This window comes from Euphorbia lathyris, chromosome 1 (assembly GCF_963576675.1).
Source record: "Euphorbia lathyris chromosome 1, ddEupLath1.1, whole genome shotgun sequence".
Taxonomy (NCBI): Eukaryota; Viridiplantae; Streptophyta; class Magnoliopsida; order Malpighiales; family Euphorbiaceae; genus Euphorbia; species Euphorbia lathyris.
Window position 1 is genome coordinate 82,780,634 of NC_088910.1, and position 21,841 is coordinate 82,802,474.

Consider the following 21,841-nt stretch of genomic DNA (forward strand, 5'->3'; position numbering starts at 1 on the left):
TCAAGTGTTGTTTGGTTAGGAGAGAGAAATTGAATTTTTAGAAAGAGAAAGCTCCAAAAAATGTGATTTTCAAAAATAAAAAATGTAGTTTTATGGTAAATATCGCTCTGAATAACTTTAATTATTGAATATTTTCATTTTGAGGTCGTTAACGATCATTAACGGTCATTTTGAGAAGTTAGTTAAAATTGAATGACCACCGATGTTAAAAAATGTAAAGTTCAGTAACCATACCAGAAAGAAATGAAGTATGTAGCCGTAATGTGAAAATGGGTAAAGTTTAGTGGCCATGGGTGTAATTTACCCTTTATTTCCTTTATTCTGCATAAAGATTGTCGAGAGACGGAAGAACAAAACCCTAATCATCCTGTTTTAAATTTTCAAGTACCTCCTTTGCTAAGGACTCAACAAAACACCCAAGAAAAATCATGGGGAAGAGGAGACAGAAACAAAGACAGAAACAAAACCCTAATGTTGCTGAAGCTACTCGTATTCGAATTTCTCAAATACTTCAGCATTTTCGTGATGCTGATGATCAAGGTATTCTTTTCCAATTTTCAATTTTTCTTGGATCGGTTTGGTTACTTCTCTTCCCTTTCAATTGATTGGGGCATTTTCCTTCGTGGGACTTGTTATTCAAAGAGCAAGAATGACTAAACAGTTCGTAAATAGCTCTTTAGATTGATTATCAGTTGTGCTAAATGTTATTGCATTATGTCAGGTAGGTTTGGGTCCGTTCTTATTTCCTTCCCTTTTAGCTAACTAAGAACAGCACAATAACAACTAGATACTAGCAAAATAGAAAGTTTTATTTCAAGTTTTATATTTCCTTATGTTAGGCTACCGGGTGATTGAATTGTATAAATTGGTGATATTATTGAAGTGTAGTAGATATATCAGGAGTGGTAATGAATGTAAAATGAAGGATGCTTATTTGTTTCTTATGCTTGGTCATAATTTTACTTTCTTCTGAACAATCACTTATTAATGTTTGAGGGCTTCATGCAGCTTATACGTTTGAAGCTAACATGTCAAACCACGAACGGGCTGTGGTACATGAAGTTTGCCGTAAAATGGGTATGACATCCAAAAGCTCTGGGTGAGTGCTGAGGTGTCTATATTTTTATTTTTAATTAAGAAGTGAGATTATCGAATGAGTAAGTAATTAATTGAACTTTCCAAAAAGAGTGAGATGTTTGAAATGATAGTTCCTTTGATGCACACACTTACAGGCCTTTTTTTTAATATATATATACATATATATTTATGATTACGAACTTCTATGTAGCCGTGGGAATGAGAGACGGGTATCTGTTTACAAGAGTAAAAAGAAAGCAGACAATATGAAGGCACATGATAGGGTTACATATTTGACATTTTCAGAAGAAGCAAGAATAGTGTTACAAGATTTATTTGCAAACTACCCACCTGAAGATGGAGAGCTTGGTGAAAAAATGTCGGGAATTCATAATGGAAGGAATAGTAAAAGACAAGGGAAAAGAGATGATATGTTTAGTATGCCTTCAATGACCAAAGAAGATATAGCAAAAAAAGTGGAAGCACTAAATTCTAGAATTGAGAAGACTGCAAAATTTAGACAGGTTCTACAACATCTCTGAATCTCTGTTATTTTCCTTGGGATAAATAATTTATTAGTCCCCACATTCTTCGGTAATACACTGTTTCGTCTCCTATTTTGGAAAACACATTATAAGGTCCCTATCTTTTGTCACCGTTAACCCGTTGGTCATTTTTTCTATTTTTTTTAGATTTTTAACCAAACATAACTTAGCTTAGTGAGAAACAAACTGACCATGTTACTCTGCTATTTTATGTCTGCTTGTTTATATTTTTTTTTTGGTAGGAAATGAAAGAAAAACAAACAAACAAAGAATGTCTGCTTGTTTATATTGAATATAACAGTTAAAAATCTAAAAAAAAATAGACAGAAGGACCCAAAGGTTAACCTTATAACGTGTTTTTCAAAATAGGCAGACGAAACAGTGTGTTAGGTAAAAAGGAGAGGACTAATAAATTATTTACCCTTTTCCTTGTTAGATATCATAGCATAAATTCATTTCAGTCCTTTTGCTATGAGAGTTTACACTAAGAACCTATGCATTTCAGTGCTGGCCATTGGGAAAGCTCTGTTCTGTCCATCTCCTTGGAAAGATCTTGTAGTTTCTGCAAGTAAGTAGTCTGATTGTGAGACATTATTGAGATTTTATTACTTGTGCAGATTGTTGAAGATAGATCTAAGCTCCCTATTGCATCCTTTAGGGATGTCATTACATCCACTATTGATTCTCACCAGGTAACACGGTAGTTTCTTCCTCAAATGAGATAATTTAGATTTGAGAATTGGTTGCTTGGTGTACGTAAAGCGTTATCAGATTACACCTATATTCAATTTTGATAATTCGTTATGTTAGTTTTATGTATACATATTCTCATTTAGTTAGAAAGCTTTCTTCTATTATCTTTTTTATCATGCACAATTCGCCAGACTGAGCTGCAATTGGATTGGAGTATCTGGTTGATATTATGAAACTTATCTTTCAATCAATGTCTTCAGGTTGTTCTTATATCTGGTGAGACAGGCTGTGGAAAGACTACACAGGTACCATTTTTATTCATCATTTCATGTCTCAAGAACTAAATTCAATAAAGCCTTTTCTTCTTCGGGAAACCTTTTGATTTTTCAACTTATAGAATATGGTAAATTCAAAATACATGATATGCAGTACACCTTTTATATAATGCGCATTGCGTTAATCAATAGTTATTAAGTTGTAGACATTGATGGCCTCACTAGTTTGTGTATATATGCCAACTAGTTTTTGGCCCGTGTGATGCACGGATTCATCTTGACATATAAGTATTAAAAAAATTTGTAATTTAATAATTAAAATTAATGACATAAAGGTGTTATCTAAATTAAATTTTATTATTTTATTTTTGTAATTACTTTAAATAACTATAGATAAATATAATAATATAATTAATATTATATATTATAGGGTAAATAATTATAAGGTCCCTGTGTTTTTACCTAATACACTAGTCAGTCCCTCTGTTTATACAAATAATTATATAGTCCCCCAGTTTTTATTTTCGCCAACTCCTTAGTCCTTGTGTTTGAGTCAATGGTCAAACTATACAACAACAACAACAAACAACAACAACAAAGCCTTAGTTTCGAAATGATTCGGGGTCGGCTAACATGAACCATCATATAAAACCGTGAAATCAAGTCGTGTCAGCGACACAAATTCGCTCCCTCCACTCCGTCCTATCCACTACCATATTTTCCTCAATTCCCAGTAAACTCATATCACTCTCGATCACCCTCCTCCAAGTTTGCTTAGGTCTTCCCCTACCCCTCACCACTACATCCCTTTGCCACTCTTCGGTTCTCCTAACCGGCGCATCAAGCGCTCTACGTCTCAATGGTCAAACTATACTAAAAAAAATTTAAAATACCAAAATTACCCTTTAATCTATGTTTTAATAATAAACATATTATATTTTTCCTATTTTATGTTCTTTTTCTCTTTTTTCTACATAATCATAATCTCTCCCATATTAAGTAATTAATTTATTAAGTTTTAATATAATTATAGAACTTTAATTTAATAACGTAAAATTTATTGACTAAAAAAATAAATGAAAAATATTTCAAAAATTATTAAAGTAGAAGTAAAACTATACAAAATTATAAAAAGTAATCTTTATTTATCTCTAATAAATTTTATGAATCAATTTGGGTGTATATATTTCAAAAACATTATTAAAACTATTTAGATTAAATTTAAAACTAAAAGATAAGTTTTTTTTATATATATAACTAGGGACAATTTTGTACTTTCATCTAAAAAACAAATAGAAGGACTAAAGAGTTGATTAAAACAACACTTAGGGACCTTATAATAATATGATGGACTTACTAGTTTGTTATGTAAAAATACGAGGACTTTATAATTATTTACCCTATATTATATTATATTTTTTATCATTAAAAAAGGAGGAAGTGACATCTCAGCTCTATTGTTACTGTTTTATATTATATAGATATGCAGAGAATTAGAGAGATTTTAGGATAGAATTTATGGATTAATTTAAATTCTGTAGAACTCTTAGATATAATACGAATAAAATAATCTTTTTATAGATAAATATAATAATTTAATTAAAATTAATATATTATATTATATTTTTTTATCAGTGACACCTCAGCTCCATCGTTACTGGTTTATATTATATATAGGTTCTCACTTCTTGGTTGGCTAGGTTGTTCGGTTGCTTTTCCTCTGTACCTAATAAAGCTGATGCTGTAGCTTCTGCACTTCTTTCTCTATCTTTGTATGAGTACAGGGTAGAAGCTTTTCTGTGCTTGTTTTTCTTCATGGCTTTGCCTCTTCCTAAATTTTTGGGTTGATGATCATCTGTGCCAAAGAGTCTCAATTCTAAGTGTCTCCCGATAGAGTACATTATTTTCAATTTCCTCAAACTTCCTAAATCTGTTAGACATCCTAATATAACCTAAATCAGGAAAAAAACATCAAGCTATGCTATTCATGAACTTTTACGCCCCTTTCTCTAAAAGGCAATGTCTATGCACAGAAAGCCATTTTCTCCTTCAAGCAGTGCTGTCTTGGAAGTCCATAGGCACTGAAGGTGATTTGCGTCTAACCTTTTGCTTAGGCTGGAGCCTTCTCTCATTTGACTTTGCTGGAATGAATCCGGATCGAATAAAAAATGATGAACTTCATATTAAGTTATTAACAAACAAATTTAAATTCTTTTACTTCACATGATAAATTTAATAATTTATATTCACTAGAATTTCTTTTAACTAATGCTTTATGAATTACATATGATAGTTGTTAATTAAATCATTTAAACATTATGATATTTTAATGTTACCCAGTTGCTAGATTAAAGTCAATCATGTTTTATTATATTCAGGAAAAAATATGTGAACCATGCTATGTGAAATAAATAAATAAATAACAACATAAATCATTTTCTTTGTATTATCATTTGATGTTAATCCAAATTAGAAATCCAAATATGTAAGTCGTTTGAGAAGTGTAACCACACAAGGGTTATTTGAAAGTGTATTTTCTTATTATGGCTAAAGGTATTACAAGTATATATATATATATACAAACAACCATAAATACCCAACTACTTACTTCCCAACTACTTACTTAAATGCCAGCTACTAACTATATCTACTTAATATTGTAACACTCCCCCTCAAGCTGGAGCATAGATATTTATCATGCCCAGCTTGTTACAAATATAATTGACTCGAGTTCCTGGTAAAGCCTTGGTGAACACATCTGCTAATTGACTTCCGGTTCTGACATGTGGAGTTGTGATTGTACCATCCTCCAACTTCTCTCGAGTAAAATGACAGTCAACTTCTATATGCTTTGTTCTTTCATTAAACACACAGTTCTTTGCAATATAGATAGCTGCTTTATTGTCACAATATAACTTCATTGGTTTTATCTGGTCAAACCCACGTAACCACACAAGTTCACACGTAGTTTGTGCCATAGCTCGGTATTCAGATTCGGCACTGGATCTAGAAACTACACTTTGCTTCTTACTCTTCCATGAAACTAGATTTCCCCCAACAAATACACAGTACCCAGTAGTAGAGCGTCTGTCTGACAAATCTCCAGCATAGTCTGCATCGGTGAAGCCTTCTGCGATGTGATGTCCATGATTTTGATATAACAAGCCTCGTCCAGGAGCTCCCTTTAGATACCTCAGGATGCGAGTAACAGCATCCCAATGCGTTGTCCTAGGTGAGGACATGAATTGACTTACCACACTCACAGGAAATGAAATGTCAGGACGAGTAATTGTGAGATAATTCAGTTTGCCTACAATTCTCCTGTATTTCTCAGGTTCTTTGATTAAGTCACCATCATCAGACTTCAACTTCACATTGGGCACCATCGGAGCATCACAAGTCTTTCCCTCAATTAGACCTGCATCTTTCAACATATCTAAACAGTATTTTCTCTGATTTAAACAAATTCCTTTCCTACTGTGAGATACCTCTATTCCCAAGAAGTATTTCAAAGGACCAAGATCCTTTGTCTGGAAGCAAGTACCAAGGAACTTCTTCAACTCCTTAATCCGATCAACAACACTTCCTGTAATTATGATATCATCAACATACACAACCAATAGAATGCATCCAGAGCTAGAACTGAAATAGAAAACAGAGGGATCATATGCACTTCTGTGTAAGCCGAATTCTATTACAGCGGCACTGAATTTACCAAACCATGCACGAGGAGATTGCTTCAAACCATACAGAGACTTTCTTAATCTGCACACCTTTCCAGACTCCCCCCCTGAGCAACAAAGCCAGGAGGTTGCTCCATATAAACCTCTTCATTCAGGTCACCGTGCAAGAAAGCATTTTTAACGTCCAGTTGATGAAGCTCCCAATTGTAAGTGGCAGCTAAAGAAATGAACAGACGGACAGACGTGATTTTGGCAACAGGAGAGAAAGTATCGAAATAATCAAGACCATAAGTCTGAGCATAGCCTTTAGCAACCAGGCGAGCTTTCACTCGAGCAACAGTACCATCAGGATTCATTTTAACAGTCCAAATCCACCGACTACCAATTTTCTTCCGATCTTTTGGTAAGTCCACAAGGTCCCAAGTGTGATTTTGTTCGAGTGCCTTCAGTTCTTCTTTCATTGCCTCTAGCCAATCATGATGATCCATAGCCTCTGAAATGGATTTTGGAACTGCAATGGAATCTAAGGTAGCTACAAAACACTTGGAAGGGGGTGATAAGGCATTATAAGAAACAAAGGAGGAGATAGGGTAAGTGCAAGACCTTGTACCTTTCCGAAGAGCAATAGGGAGATCAAGACTGGGTTCAGATGAAGGTGTAGGATCTGGAGCCGAAACAGATGAGGTATCATTGGTGACTAGTCCTGGAGCAGGTGTCGTAACCGCAGGCTGCACACGCCTAGAATAAACGTGACGAATAGGAGGACGGGGGACAACCTGTTCACTTACAGTATAGATCAAAAAATCATCATCAGATGGGAAAAGAGGGTGAAGGGGAAGATGGACGAAAGAAAGATGTATTCTCAAAGAACGTGACATCGGCCGACACAAGATAGCGCCCCAAGGATGGAGAGTAACAACGGTACCCTTTTTGACTTCGAGAATATCCCAAAAAGACACACTTGAGAGATTTGGGGTCAAGTTTGGAGACTTGAGGACGAATATCGTGTACAAAACAAGTACACCCAAAAATACGAGGGGCAAGAGAAGATAAAGATTGAGAAGGAACCAGCATACGATTGATGAGGTAACAGGCAGTGGAAACAGCATCTGCCCAAAACACTTTCGGGACTTGCATTTGGAACATGATCGCCCGAGTGACTTCAAGTAAATGGCGATTCTTCCTTTCAACTACACCATTCTGTTGTGGTGTAACAACACATGACGTTTGATGAATAATACCATGTTGTAGAAGGTATGACTGAAAAGTACTGGATACATATTCTTTGGCATTGTCACTTCGCAAAATACAAATATTTTTATTAAATTGAGTTTTAATCTCAGCATGAAAAGCACAAAAAACAGTAAATAAATCAGAACGGTGCTTCAAATGATAAAGCCATGTAACTCGAGAAAAATCATCCACAAAAGTCACAAAATAACGATAACCAAGTTTAGAAACAATAGGACAAGGGCCCCATACATCAGTGTGAACTAAATCAAAGACAGACTCAACACGTTTATTTATTCGAGGAGAATACGGGACTCGATGGTGCTTAGCAAACTGACATGCTTCACACTCCAAAATAGAGTTCCTTGGAAGACTCGGACACATTTTCTGCAAGACAGGAAGAGATGGATGACCAAACTGACAATGAAGCTGCAACAAAGAGGAGCTTGTACAAGCAATTGGTCTTGGCACCGCTTCAGTGGAGTCAAGAACATACAACCCATTCACCAGTTTCCCTCTACCAATATTCTGTTTCGTCCCAAGATCCTGAAAAAGGCAATAATTTGGGAAGAAAACAACACAACAATTAAGGGTTTTAGTGAGTTGACTAACAGATAACAGATTAAAAGGAAATTGAGGAAGACATAAAACAGAGGATAAAGAGATTTTTGAGGTAGGCTGAGCAGTTCCATGACCATTTACAGGAGCGGTGGCTCCATTAGCTAAAGTAACATATGGCAGATTGGCATTAGAATCAAAAGAAGAAAGAATACGTGTGTTACCAGTCATGTGATTGGTAGCACCAGAATCAATAACCCAACTACGGGATGAGGTGGAGAGACAAGCAGCCCGATTACCTGTATCAGCCAAAGCAGTAGTAGTGGACTGGGAGGCACCATGATCAAGAGACAGCTGCTGAAGTCGAGCATATTCATCAACAGAGATAGTGACAGTAGGAGTAGAAGATGAAGATTGAGGGGATGGTAGGATACCATCACCAGCAGCAATGTGAGCAAACTTCCGATTGTTACTTTTCTGAGGCCGACCATGAAGCTTCCAACAATTCTTCTTAATGTGTCCTTCTTTGCCGCAATGATGGCATACTTGAGAACCACTTTGAGAGATACGGTGAGTAGTGGAATTCTGACCACTTTGAACTCCATGAGTCGCATTGCTCACCAGAGCCATTGTCTCTTGAGACACCACATCAGACGTCTTTTCAATATCCCTACACACGGGAAGAAGTCGGCCATAGAGGTCAGCAAAGGAGGGAAGTGTCCCACTGGTTAATATCTGGCTGTGTGCTATCTCAAATTCAGGACCAAGACCCTCCAGAAATCCAAGAACAAATATACGATCATCATCCTCTTGCATCTGCTTAACATCGGCTGTCATAGGAAAACGAGTTCGCTTCTCCTCACAAATCTGCTTACATTCATTATAATACTGAAAGAAGGTGCGACCCTTTCTCTGAGGACGATAATATGAAGACAGCAAGTTATGAATATGAGTCAAGTCTTGTTTACTAGCATACATAGACTCTAAGTATTCCCACATTTCTTTGACAATATCACAATGAGTCACAATGTCATCAATAGTAGAGTCCAAAGTATTCTGAATTAGATTAAAAAGTTTATAGTCTACCATCATCCATTTCTTCCTACTTCCCTGCTCATCTCTAAGTGGAGGATTATTACTCAAATGATCCCCCAAATCGACACTATTAATGTACCGAGTAATAGTACGTTTCCACTGAGTGTAATCCTTAACTCCAGTCAATTTTCTCCGTAATTCGAGTGGTACCAACAGTAATTTCAGTTATGACTTTCTTATTATTTTCCTCAGTCATTGTCAATCCAAGCAAATGACAATTACCACAAAAATTCAATTAACAGTAAATGCACTACTGATATTTTAACCAAAAACCAAGGTAAAGATAAAATAGCCCAAAGGGAATCAGAATATTGTCAACTTCAATTGAAAAGACAAACCAAATCAGAAAAATAGGTCAAACCGAACACAAGCCGGAGTAACCACAAAGAAGAAGGCTGACCGGAATTATCACCAAGGGAAACCGACCACACAGAAGGGCCGGAAAAGAAGAGGCGAGACCGGCAGAAGAAGAACGACGCCGAACGGAGCTTCCACGCGTTCTCACGCGTCGGCGAGTGGGTGGCGCGTCGGGTAAGGCGGTGGCGCGTGGGGCCAACTCGCGGCGATTCAGGCGACCGGAAACACGCGACCTGATAGATCGGCGGCAGAGGAGTCCGATGGAGGGGGCGGTGAGATGAACGGAGGAGTTGAAAAAATCGACTTCCAACCCGGGACCGCCGTTAACAGTTCAAACTCCGAGAACTAATTTCCTAGACCAAAAATGTTTGGCTCTGATACCATGTAACCACACAAGGGTTATTTGAAAGTGTATTTTCTTATTATGGCTAAAGGTATTACAAGTATATATATATATACAAACAACCATAAATACCCAACTACTTACTTCCCAACTACTTACTTAAATGCCAGCTACTAACTATATCTACTTAATATTGTAACAAGAAGTAACTTTCAGAAAAAATTATGATAGTATATTGATAGAAATTTTGCAATTGGTTTTAATATTAAAAATCCCATTAACCATGAAAATTTAAATTTACCTTTTTTATCCATACTTTAATTTTTGTTTTAGAAATTCAAAATCTTTGGTGTCTATGGTGGCTAAGTTATATCATAAATTTAAACTTAAAAAGAGTTGAAAGGAGAAAAAAGAAAAGGAAAAAGAGTTGAAATCTGTGCTAAGTAACAGATTAGGACTGTTGGTTTCATTTTAAAAAACCTTAACATTGAAAATAATAATAATAATAATAGAAAAAGTCACTATCCGGACTGAAGTGTAAAAATGTACTAACTTTTAGAAGTTAAAAAATCATTGTCAGTTTTGTTTACTATGTGTATGAAGCACCATTCACAAGCTAATTAAGCATTTTAATACATTGATCTTACATTGTGCGAATTGGGATGGACAATGATATAGGTTCCTCAGTTTCTTTTGGACCATATGTGGGGACGAGGTGAGGCATGCAAAATAGTCTGCACACAACCTCGTCGTATCTCGGCAACATCAGGTTTGCATTGCATTTCAAGCATGCAATCAAAAAATGGTTTTCATATTTAGTGGTGTTGCTATACTAGTATGTTGTTTATGTGACTTGACATTGTATTAATTGTTATGCTTTTTGGTTTCTCTATAGTTGCTGAGAGGATAGCTTATGAAAGAGGAGAAAATGTTGGAGATGATATTGGATACAAGGTGTGTTTTATACTTATACTATTGCCCTGCAAAGTGGACAATGGGAGTGGAAATTATGAAACAGAATAACTTACAGAAAATGTAGGTCATTAGTAGCAAAAAATTTGAAGCACTCTATAAGCAGTGAGCATGAATATTTTATTTTTGGATTATCCATCAATATCTATGACGCACCGATACTTCTGAGAGGTTGACGTATGCATATTATGCATATCAGATACTCCGGGGATACGGATACACCCGGGGTACGGAAGAACAAGTATCCCTTTTTCCATTTTCTTTTAATTACGGGGATATGTGGGGATACTTCAGGGATACTTCGGGGATATGTTTCATAGTTAATTAGGTAAAATTTAGGATTTTTTTTAAATAACTTCACAAAAATAAGGATTAATATATATATAAAAGTTAAATATAAATCCCTAATATAAATAATTAACTAAGCCAGCCCGCACCTGCCTTTTCATTTGCAAAAAACTAAAAGCTAATCAGTATTAAATGTTTGTAGATGAAGATCATGAAACTGATTCTAAGGACTTATAAATGTGATATGTGGTTTATAATTACTTAAGAATGTTATTTATGGCTATATATATATATATATATAAAATTTGGCGTAGACCCGCCTTACCTGTATCTCATATTTTCCAAAATTGCCGTTTGCCGTACGCATACCCATATCGGTGCTTCATAGGTCATTTTTTAGGTTTTAGCTTCTATTTATAATCTCGCCAACTTCTATTGATATGCAACAGCATCTCTGATGGATCAAATTAAATAGCTGCAAATATATCTTAGATAATTTAGCATCTGCAGGAATTGCTAATTCAAAAATAGGCTTTCTAGAAATGGATGTCAGGCAATTAGATAATTTGTTGATCAGACTTCCATGCAGGTTTCTAAATGAAAGTTATCAACAAGTTTCATTCTGTGTTTTTATCTATTTGCAAGTCTTATTTTACATTCTGATCAAATTAGCGCTTGTAGTTCTACACATGGATCCTGTGCACTTTTGTGCTTTATTGCTTCTAACTTCTGACTCTGATGCTAGATTCGGTTAGAAAGTAAAGGTGGAAGAAACTCTTCAATTGTATTCTGTACAAATGGAGTTCTTCTGAGGGTGCTTGTTTCCAAGGGCACAACTAGGTCAAAGAGAAAAACTTCTAGTAAAACTGCCAAGGATGACCTTTCCAGCATTACTCACATTCTTGTGGTATTTAACTTCTCTATCATTCACATATACACATTATTAAATGTTTTCTCTATTACCATGATGTAATTGGTTGGTATGATTTTCCATTTTGAATGTAATTGGGTTCGCTATCATGCCAATTATTCTAGCCTACTGCAGTTAGTTTACTCTGTGAAATTAGGCATGAAAGTCTTTTTGCTTTCGCTTGTATGGTTTGCTAAATATTGGGTAAGGGATGCCAACAACTTTTTACTCTATGAAATAAGATCATAGTACTATTATCTTTTTGCTTGCACTTTTATGTTTTTCGTTGAACTATTGATGGGTAAGGAATTCAACATGTCTCCTCTCCTTGCACCAGGGAATTACTTAATTGAGAGAGATTTATTTGTATTTACCCATAATCAAAACTTGTTCTTCTCTTATCCCATAAGAAACTGAAAAGTTCTATTAGTTTCTATGGGTTGCAAGAGAAATAATTTGTTCACAGCATTTCATCTTGATTTTCATAATAATCATGTTGAGTTCATAATAGCACTACTTATTGAAATCTTGCTTGGTGCTAGATGGCTTTGATTTTGTTCTCTTATGGACGCAGCACCTTGCATCTTGAAATAATTTTTAACTGTTTCTCATTGTCCTTCCCATTAGGCAGAAACACATGGTGTTCAGTAACCTTCAGAGTCCTAAAGCCAAGACATCCCTGTTGAATCTTCTTTTTCTCAGGCCTTAAATTTTTGATCATGTTTGTTTTGATTTGTACCATTGAGGATGATTGATTTGTCTCGGTTTTTGGAAAATGTCTTTACTATATGTAAGTTGTGATGATTTGAGGAATTTTTTTCATCCAACATGTATGCTACATTTATGTTTTGCAACTTTCCAAAAGCAGAATTTGGACGATCAATAAGGAATGCTCTTGTACAAGTTGTGTTTTTTATGGGATTTCAGTTGTCTTTCAAGAATCAAGTGAGGAATTTTAAATATTAAGTCCCTTTTTGGCAATGAAGGCCCTCTTTTGTCCCCCTTTTTTCCAATTATATAAACCATTCTTGTGGTAGCAAGATACCTGTAGGCTTGAGGACTTGCATACTAGACTGAGTAAGGTAAAGCAAAGGGGTAAGCTGAAGTAATCACACCTTGTTTATTTGTAGTAGAACACAGAGTATATAGAAAAAAGACGTATTAGCTTGGAAACTAAACCCTATAGCTTAGGAAAATAACATAAGACATAATTATATTGCAATTGTAGACAGAAAAACATTGTTATGATTTAGGTTTTAACCCTGAAATAGAAGAAGTCCTCAGAATATGAGGAATCCATAAACAAAAAAATTCACACATGTGATCTCTGAAGCACAGTTAATTTTTATTATTTAGAATGCCCTTAAAGGTTCCGCACTAGTGTTGGGAAGACTGAAGAGTTTCCTATTACGATTGGAGTGCATCAAGGTTCCGCACTAAGCCCATTTCTTTTTGCCATCGTTATGGATGAACTAACAAGTTCACTTCAAGATGGTATACCATGGTGCATGCTGTTTGCAGATGATATTGTGTTGGTTGAGGAGACGAAAGAAGGAGTGGAGATGAAGTTGCAACTATGGAGGCAAACTCTAGAATCTAGAGGCTTTAAGTTGAGTCGAAGTAAGACAGAATATTTGGAGTGTAAGTTTAGCGGCCGTAGGAGTAGGGAGGCAGGGACAATCATCCTAGATGGGAGAGTTGTTCAGGCCTCGGATTGCTTCCGGTATTTAGGATCTATTATCCAAACGGATGGAGAAGTAGATGGAGATGTTGCTCATAGGATTAAAGCTGGTTGGTCGAAGTGGAAGAGTGCTACGGGTTTCCTTTGTGATCCCGGCATGCCTAATAGATTGAAGGGAAAATTCTACCGGACGGCAATTAGACCAGCATTGTTATATGGTACGGAGTGTTGGGCAGTGAAACACTGCCACATCCATAAGATGTCGGTGGCGGAGATGCGTATGTTGAGATGGATGTGTGGTCACACGAGAAAGGACCGGGTGCGTAATGAAATAATTAGGACAAAAGTAGGGGTCACATCTATTGAGAATAAAATGAGAGAAAACCGACTAAGGTGGTTTGGCCATGTGAGACGTAGAGCGCTTGATGCGCCGGTTAGGAGAACCGAAGAGTGGCAAAGGGATGTAGTGGTGAGGGGTAGGGGAAGACCTAAGCAAACTTGGAGGAGGGTGATCGAGAGTGATATGAGTTTATTGGGAATTGAGGAAAATATGGTAGTGGATAGGACGGAGTGGAGGGAGCGAATCTGTGTCGCTGACACGACTTGATTTTCACGGTTTTATATGATGGTTCATGTTAGCCGACCCCGAATCATTTCGGGACTAAGGCTTTGTTGTTGTTGTTGTAGAATGCCCTTAAAGACCTTCTTAATGCTACTATTGCGTTGAAGATCTTCTTTAGGTGCATTAATTTTGTTTTATTTAGACTAAAGACCTGCTCTATTGTAAGATTTCCTACCTATGAAGGTTTCGTATTCTAGTACCATAGTATTTATTTAACTGAAATGTTTATTCTTTTACTTTTCATTTGACACAAATTTTAGTTTGTATATTATTAAGTGAGAAGTCACAAACTGCTTGGACATTAGGCTGTTTTTTTCTTTTAAGATTTTTCTTTTATATGTCTATTGTTATCATAGTTATTTTCTTTGAGACTTATAGTTGTTCTTTCCTTTACATGCATTTGTTAGAATCTGAATTCCTTTTCAACGCTTCATGCCTCTAACATGAAGTCATTTCATTGTTATGTTTAAAACAATTTGCTAGAATAAAATGTACTGTCCATCATTTCTTTAGAAATGGAAGCTCAAGGAGAACTTCTATTAGAAGACAAAATTTGATGAGCAATCAGCTTTTATCTGTTCATATGAAGGGCCTTCTAGCTGTTTCTTGCCATGTTAGAAATAGGGTCTGTAGTGTGTATTTGCAAGCAGCAGATTCTTCAAGAGGTTATTATCCTTGCAACATATTTATATGGTGAGAAAACCAAAATTAAAAACCTTAACGATTTAACTAATGCTTCGATGATTTGAACTTACGGAAGTGGACATATTTTGGCTGGTAGAAATTTGGCATGCTTAAAATGTTACCCTTCACTCATTTTGCATGATTCTTGTGGTCCCCAATATCATAATCTTGAAATCGTTAATTGCTGTTCTATTATTGTGGTAGCTTTCCCTTCCGACTTGTTCTTATTTGTAATGTAGGATGAAATTCATGAAAGGGATTGTTATGCTGATTTCACGTTGGCGATCATTAGGTACTTCATGCTTGATTTAAAATTTACTCTAATTCTAGTATTTTGTACAGCATTATTAAATTACTCTTTCTGATGTTTGTGACTTGCAGAGACATACTTCCTTTAAATCCTCATCTTCGACTGGTAAGTTGCAAATTGTTGGTCTTTTTTATGTGAATTAATTGCCTGAATTTAATTTTGTTGATGTATATATATGTCTAATTATGATATCACCTGATACAGATACTGATGAGTGCTACTCTTGATGCTGGACGATTTTCACAATATTTTGGTGGCTGCCCAGTTATTTGTGTTCCAGGGTTCACTTATCCCGTAATACTCTTTCCATGATCATTAGTAATGATTACTATCTGCAATTGAATTGCAGTGTAATATACTTGCTCTGTATTATTTAGGTCAAAAGTTTCTACTTGGAGGATGTACTCTCTGTTGTAAAGTCTGAAGATAATGATCATAGTAATTCGGCTGTGCAAACAAAGGAAATCTGTGAATTTACAGAAGATGATCGAGCTGCTTTAGATGAAGCAATCAATTTGGCTTGGACAGACGATGAATTTGATTCTCTACTGGATTTGGTTTCTTCTGAAGGAATCCCATATATTTACAATTACCAAGATTCTTTGACTGGAACTACTCCATTGATGGTCTTTGCTGGTAAGGGTAGAGTGCGTGATGTTTGTATGCTTCTCTCCTTTGGTGCAGACTGTCATTTACGGGACAAGGATGGATTAACAGCATTGGAGTGGGCTGAACGAGAAAACCAGCAAGAAGCTGCTGATACAATAAGGCGGCATGTTGAAAGTTCCATGAGTGACTCACTGAAGCAAAAGTTGCTTAATAAATATCTAGCAAACATTAACCCTGAACTGATAGATGCTGTTCTTATTGAACAGTTATTAAAGAAAATTTGTGCAGACTCAACTGCTGGTGCTATTCTTGTTTTTCTTCCTGGTTGGGATGATATAAATAGAACCCGGGAGAGATTACTTGCAAACCCATTTTTCAAAGATGCTTCCAAGTATATGATTATCTCTCTCCATTCCATGGTTCCACATATGGAGCAAAAGAATGTTTTCAAGCGCCCACCTCAGGGTTGTCGCAAAATCATTCTTTCAACTAATATTGCTGAAACTGCTATTACCATTGATGATGTTGTCTACGTCATAGATAGTGGTAGAATGAAGGAAAAAAGTTATGATCCTTATAACAATGTATCAACACTTCAATCTTCCTGGGTGTCCAAAGCAAGTTCAAAGCAACGAGAGGGACGTGCAGGCCGCTGTCAGCCTGGGATATGTTATCGTCTTTATTCAAAACTTCGAGCAGAATCTTTACCTGATTTTCGAGTTCCTGAAATCAAGAGAATGCCGATTGAAGAACTTTGTTTGCAAGTAATTGCCATTTTCTTTTTTCCATTTCTTTCTTTTTTTATCTTATTAGATGGAATGGATACATGTGAATGTGTTAATGGAATGGAAAAGGATCCACTGGTCATATTTCCCCTAGTATTCATTGAATAATAGGAGTATTCTTTTTTCTTATTATTTTGTCATGGAACTTTGGAGTCCTGAAGGTGAAAATAATTCTTGTTTGCTATTCTGATTTCCCTCCATCGTCTTGTTCAGGTGAAGCTGCTTGATCCCAATTGCAAGATAGGAGATTTTCTGCGTAAGACTCTGGATCCTCCAGTTCCAGAAACCATACATAACGCAATTGCTGTTCTGCAGGATATTGGGGCTTTATCTCATGATGAACAACTGACTGAACTAGGAGAGAAGTTAGGCCACCTTCCTGTTCATCCAACGACGAGCAAAATGCTTTTCTTTGCCATCTTGATGAACTGTCTTGACCCAGCTCTTACATTGGCTTGCGCTTCTGATTACAGAGATCCATTTACCTTGCCTATGCTGCCAGATGGAAAGATGAGAGCTGCTGCTGCTAAATTTGAACTTGCTTCACTCTATGGTGGGCATAGTGATCAGCTAGCTGTTATTGCAGCCTTTGAGTGCTGGAAGAATGCTAAAGAAAGGGGTCAAGAAGCATGGTTTTGTTCTCAATATTTCATCTCTTCGAGTACCATGCATATGCTGCATGGTATGCGTAAACAACTTCAGTCAGAACTAATGCGTAATGGGTTCATTCAGGAAGATGTCTCGTGTTGTAATCTAAATGCACATGACCCTGGAATTCTCAATGCCGTGCTAGTTGCTGGTTTGTATCCTATGGTGGGGAGAATAATGCCTAGAAATGGGAAGCGTATTGTTGTAGAAACTGCAAATGGTGCTAAAGTTCGGTTGCACCCTCATTCATTATATTATAAATTATCTTCTAAGAAATCCGATGATTGCCCGCTGATTATATATGATGAGATAACACGTGGCGACAGGGGTTTGCAAATAAGGAACTGTACGACTGTCGGGCCGCTCCCTTTGTTACTTCTTGCCACAGAAATTGTTGTTGCTCCCGGAACGGATGGTGTTGGTGATGGTGATGGTGAAGATGAAAATGATGATGAAGATGAAGATGAAGATGAAGATGAAGAGGATGAAGATGAAGAAGATGGTGATGCAGATGAGATGAAAATAGATGAGTTGGACGGACACAATGAAGAGAAGATAATGTCATCTCCTGATAATTCAGTTCAGGTGGTTATGGATCGGTGGCTGTATTTTGGAGCAAAAGCCCTTGATGTTGCTCAGATATACTGCTTAAGGGAGCGATTAACAGCAGCGATCTTGTTCAAAGTAATGATTGGATTTTTGCACTTCTGTGAACTTATTGGTTCATCTTTAACTGACAGTGATAAATGTTTTGTAGGTCACAGATCCTCGAAAAGAACTTCCTCCTATGCTTGGAGCCTCAATGCATGCAACAGCCTCTGTTCTTGCTCTCGATGGGCGATCCGGGATTTCATTATCTTCTGAATCTGTTGACTCATTAACCTCAATGGTCCATGCAACTGGGATTGATAACTCTGCTCAAGGCAGGAGAGGAATGAACCATAATTCAAATAGCTTTCTGAAATCGCTGATGAGCAATGATGTACAGCCCATGCTAACAAATCGTCGTAATCGCAAACCGCCCTGGGCATTGAAGGGGAAATCAAAGGGAAATGAACAAGCAAGCCAGGATTATAATTTATATGGTGGTATGGCAAATCAAAGAGCTCCAGTGCAAGGTTCGAGTTCAGTTGGCAACAATTCGGGATCGTCAGCTACTAAACGGCAGCGTGGAGATGCATCCAAGAAGTAATGTAACTTAGAGATCAAATTATATCAAGTGTACATAAAAATGCAGCTGCCCCTGTGACTGCAGAAAGACCTATTTGAGTTCATATGACTTCTGGTATCCTGAACTTCATCGTCATTGTTTTGATCACAGTAACAGGTTGCCTGAAACACTATAAATTTGATTGATTACTTGAGAGTCTAGAGAATGGTCGATATGGAACTGTTAAATTAGATTACAATTTTGGGAGAAAAAGACAGGTAGGTGCTAGTTTCTTTTTCAGTTTTTCTTTCTTTTACATTATAGAAATAGAATGCGTGTAGTTGTGCAAAATTTTGTATCATTTTCATGTATAAGATAAAAATGATATATTCAAGTTATAGGTAGGATGTATCAACTTTAGTAATTCAATTTGGGACGTGTCCAATCTGTTACTGATGTCTAAATTGATACATTTTTTAAATGTTAAGCCTATATTTGTGATATTTTGTACGTGGAGGATACAACAACAAAGCCTTAGTCCCGAAATGATTCGGGGTCGGCTAACATGAACCATCATATAAAACCGTGAAATCAAGTCGTGTCAGCGACACAAATTCGCTCCCTCCACTTCGTCCTATCCACTACCATATTTTCCTCAATTCCCAGTAAACTCATATCACTCTCGATCACCCTCCTCCAAGTTTGCTTAGGTCTTTCTCTACCCCTCACCACTACATCCTTTTGCCACTCTTCGTTTCTCCTAACCGGCGCATCAAGCGCTCTATGTCTCACATGGCCAAACCAAACCACCTTAGTTGGGTTTCTCTCATTTTATTCTCAATAGATGTGACCTCTACTTTTGTCCTAATTATTTCATTACTCACCCGATCCTTTCTCGTATGACCACACATCCATCTCAACATACGCATCTCCACCACCGACATCTTATGGATGTGGCAGTGTTTCACTGCCCAACACTCCGTACCATATAACAATGCTGGTCTAATTGTCGTCCTGTAGAATTTTCCCTTCAATCTATTAGGCATGCCGGGGTCACAAAGGAAACCCGTAGCACTCTTCCACTTCGACCAACCAGCTTTAATCCTATGAGCAACATCTCCATCTACTTCTCCATCCGTTTGGATAATAGATCCTAAATAATAAGGCTATTTATTTAGTACGTTTGGATATTTTGTACGTGGAGGATATTTCTCTAAAAACTATAAGTCTATTTTGATACCTTATCTTTTATTTTTCTATAACCTGAATTAGAAATAAGGCTTACTACATCATTTGCCCCCCTGAACTTTTAAAGTGCGCTCGAAACATATTCAACTTGTTTAAAATATTTTGATAGCCTCCTTAACTTGCTCTAAGTGTAATTAATTAGTCATTTGATTGTAAAATGATAAGTTGCATGCGAACGGTATGTAGCAAGCGCATTGAAATGTTATTACGTAATTCACAAAATAGATTAAACATATTCTCTCCGTTCTTTTTTTTTATGTCTTTTAAGGTTTTTTTTTATCAAAACCAATGCAGTATTAATGAGACTATTAAAATAACTAATTTACTCTTAGTACTTCTCTTATCAATCTTTACTTTCTATGAAAAACTTTTTTTTTTAATTTGGGATAAGGTGCAAAAATACTCTTAATGTTTATATTTATGAGTAATTTTACCCCCTAACGTCTAAAATGGTGCAATTTTATCCATAATTTTGGCAGCCAAGGGCAATTTTACTCCTAACATTGATAAGTTGAGTCAATTTCAGACATTATTATAAAACACATATATTTTTTTTTTTTTTATTCTGCACCAATTACATATGAGTTTGTTTTTTTTAAATCATATTTTCTGTGATTTAATAATAAAATTGAAGATTAATATTTATAAATTCGGTAAAATATTTTGAAATTCTTTTGTCCAACTCGTACAAAAGACATTATATTATTTTTATTTTTTAAAAAAATTTCACGTCTAATCATATATTTATGATCTGTTACTAATGAGTGATAAAATGACTCACATGTGAAGTGTAAATGACAAAATTTATGACTGAGAAGACATTTGATGAACTATTTTTCAAATTGATCAAACTTGACAACGTTAGAGGTAAAATTGCTCCTGACCGCCAACATTAGCAGTAAAATTAAACCATTTTAGACATTACGGGTAAAATTGTTCATGATTGTAAACGTTAAGGATATTTTTGCACCTTATTCCTTTCAATTTTTATGGATTATTTATATTAATAGTTATACCTCTCTCTTACCATAAATATGGCAAATTAGAGAAAACATTATCAAAAGTGTATTGGTAATACAAAAAGACATAAAATGAACAAATTAAAAAGTCTAAAACGTCATATAATAAAAAACAGAGGGAGTATTAAAAATGAAGTTCTTACTCAATTAACTTGTCATCTCTGATATTAGAATTTATATCCGATCTTGGTCGTTTTACTTTTTCAAGGCGTGTGCAACACTTTATTCGCATGCAGTTTACTTTTTTTTTTTTTTTTTTTTTGAAATCAGGTGATTAATTGATTACATTTTAAGTAAGTTGAGGGGCTATCATGATATTTTAAGTAAGTTCAGGAGACTAGTGATACACTTTGAAAGTTCAGCGGACTAATCAAACTTTTTAGATAAATTAAGAGGTCAATGTTGTATTAAGCCTAAAAAGAATGTTTGATCTTTATATGTAATATACGAATGTCTATATTGATTTCAGTATATAACTATACGCAAGGTTATAAAAAAGCTAGGCACTGTTCGTGCGGTCAGAACTCTTGAAATTAGTTGGAGATTAATCAAATTTATATTCTTGTATTTGTTAATTAATAAATTGTTATGTAAATTCAATTAAAATATGTATTATATTATCTAAAAATAATAATATAAAATTATTTAATATAGAAAAACAAATTTGTAACATATATTTTAAAAAATGTGCAAATACCAACATAATATCTCAACAACAATATTATTGAAACACCTCAAAAGTGAATTATAATAAAGTAAAAAATAAATTCATAATAAAAAATATTTTTTGTTTATCGTCGCTTGGGCGGCACCTAGGTGGCCCAAGCGGAGTCCAAACAGCTAAAAATCGTTTAAGGACAAAAAAACGTTTGGAGGGACTAATTAAAAAAAATTGCAGCGGATTTTCGATTTCAAGCATGTAGGCAGGACCTAAGAGATCCAGAAGGCTTTGGTTGAACAATGTGTATACCCATGAGCAAATTGACAATTTTTTTTTTTGAATAATTGCTTAAAACGGTTATTTTTAAACAAAATTACAACACTAGGGGTTATTTTCTA

The 21,841-nt window shown here is 35.7% G+C and overlaps 1 protein-coding gene across 2 annotated transcripts; it reads left to right on the plus strand.

Moving 5' to 3' along the window:
* Positions 1-365: 365 nt before the first annotated feature.
* LOC136203766 (DExH-box ATP-dependent RNA helicase DExH6) lies at positions 366-18,962 on the plus strand. 2 transcript variants are annotated; one of them, XM_065994992.1, is made up of 14 exons: positions 366-540; positions 1,009-1,099; positions 1,289-1,601; positions 2,240-2,314; positions 2,576-2,620; positions 10,535-10,625; positions 10,752-10,810; positions 11,862-12,023; positions 15,253-15,305; positions 15,395-15,428; positions 15,528-15,617; positions 15,701-16,696; positions 16,931-18,049; positions 18,123-18,962. In XM_065994992.1, exons 1-14 carry the CDS (start codon positions 429-431, stop codon positions 18,555-18,557), a joined length of 3,675 nt encoding a protein of 1,224 aa, XP_065851064.1. In that variant the 5' UTR covers positions 366-428; the 3' UTR covers positions 18,558-18,962. The 2 variants fall into 2 exon arrangements, with proteins under 2 accessions (XP_065851064.1, XP_065851072.1); XM_065995000.1 differs by lacking the exons at positions 366-540; positions 1,009-1,099 and having other exon boundaries at positions 1,464-1,601; positions 2,128-2,314.
* Positions 18,963-21,841: the final 2,879 nt, after the last annotated feature.

Coding starts and splice junctions, on each gene's coding strand:
- LOC136203766 (XM_065994992.1), top strand. CDS start 429: ATGGGGAAGAGGAGACAGAAACAAAGACAGAAACAAAACCCTAATGTT. Junction 10,626..10,751: donor TCGTATCTCGGCAACATCAG/GTTTGCATTGCA, acceptor GTTTCTCTATAG/TTGCTGAGAGGATAGCTTAT. Junction 15,429..15,527: donor TAAATCCTCATCTTCGACTG/GTAAGTTGCAAA, acceptor CACCTGATACAG/ATACTGATGAGTGCTACTCT.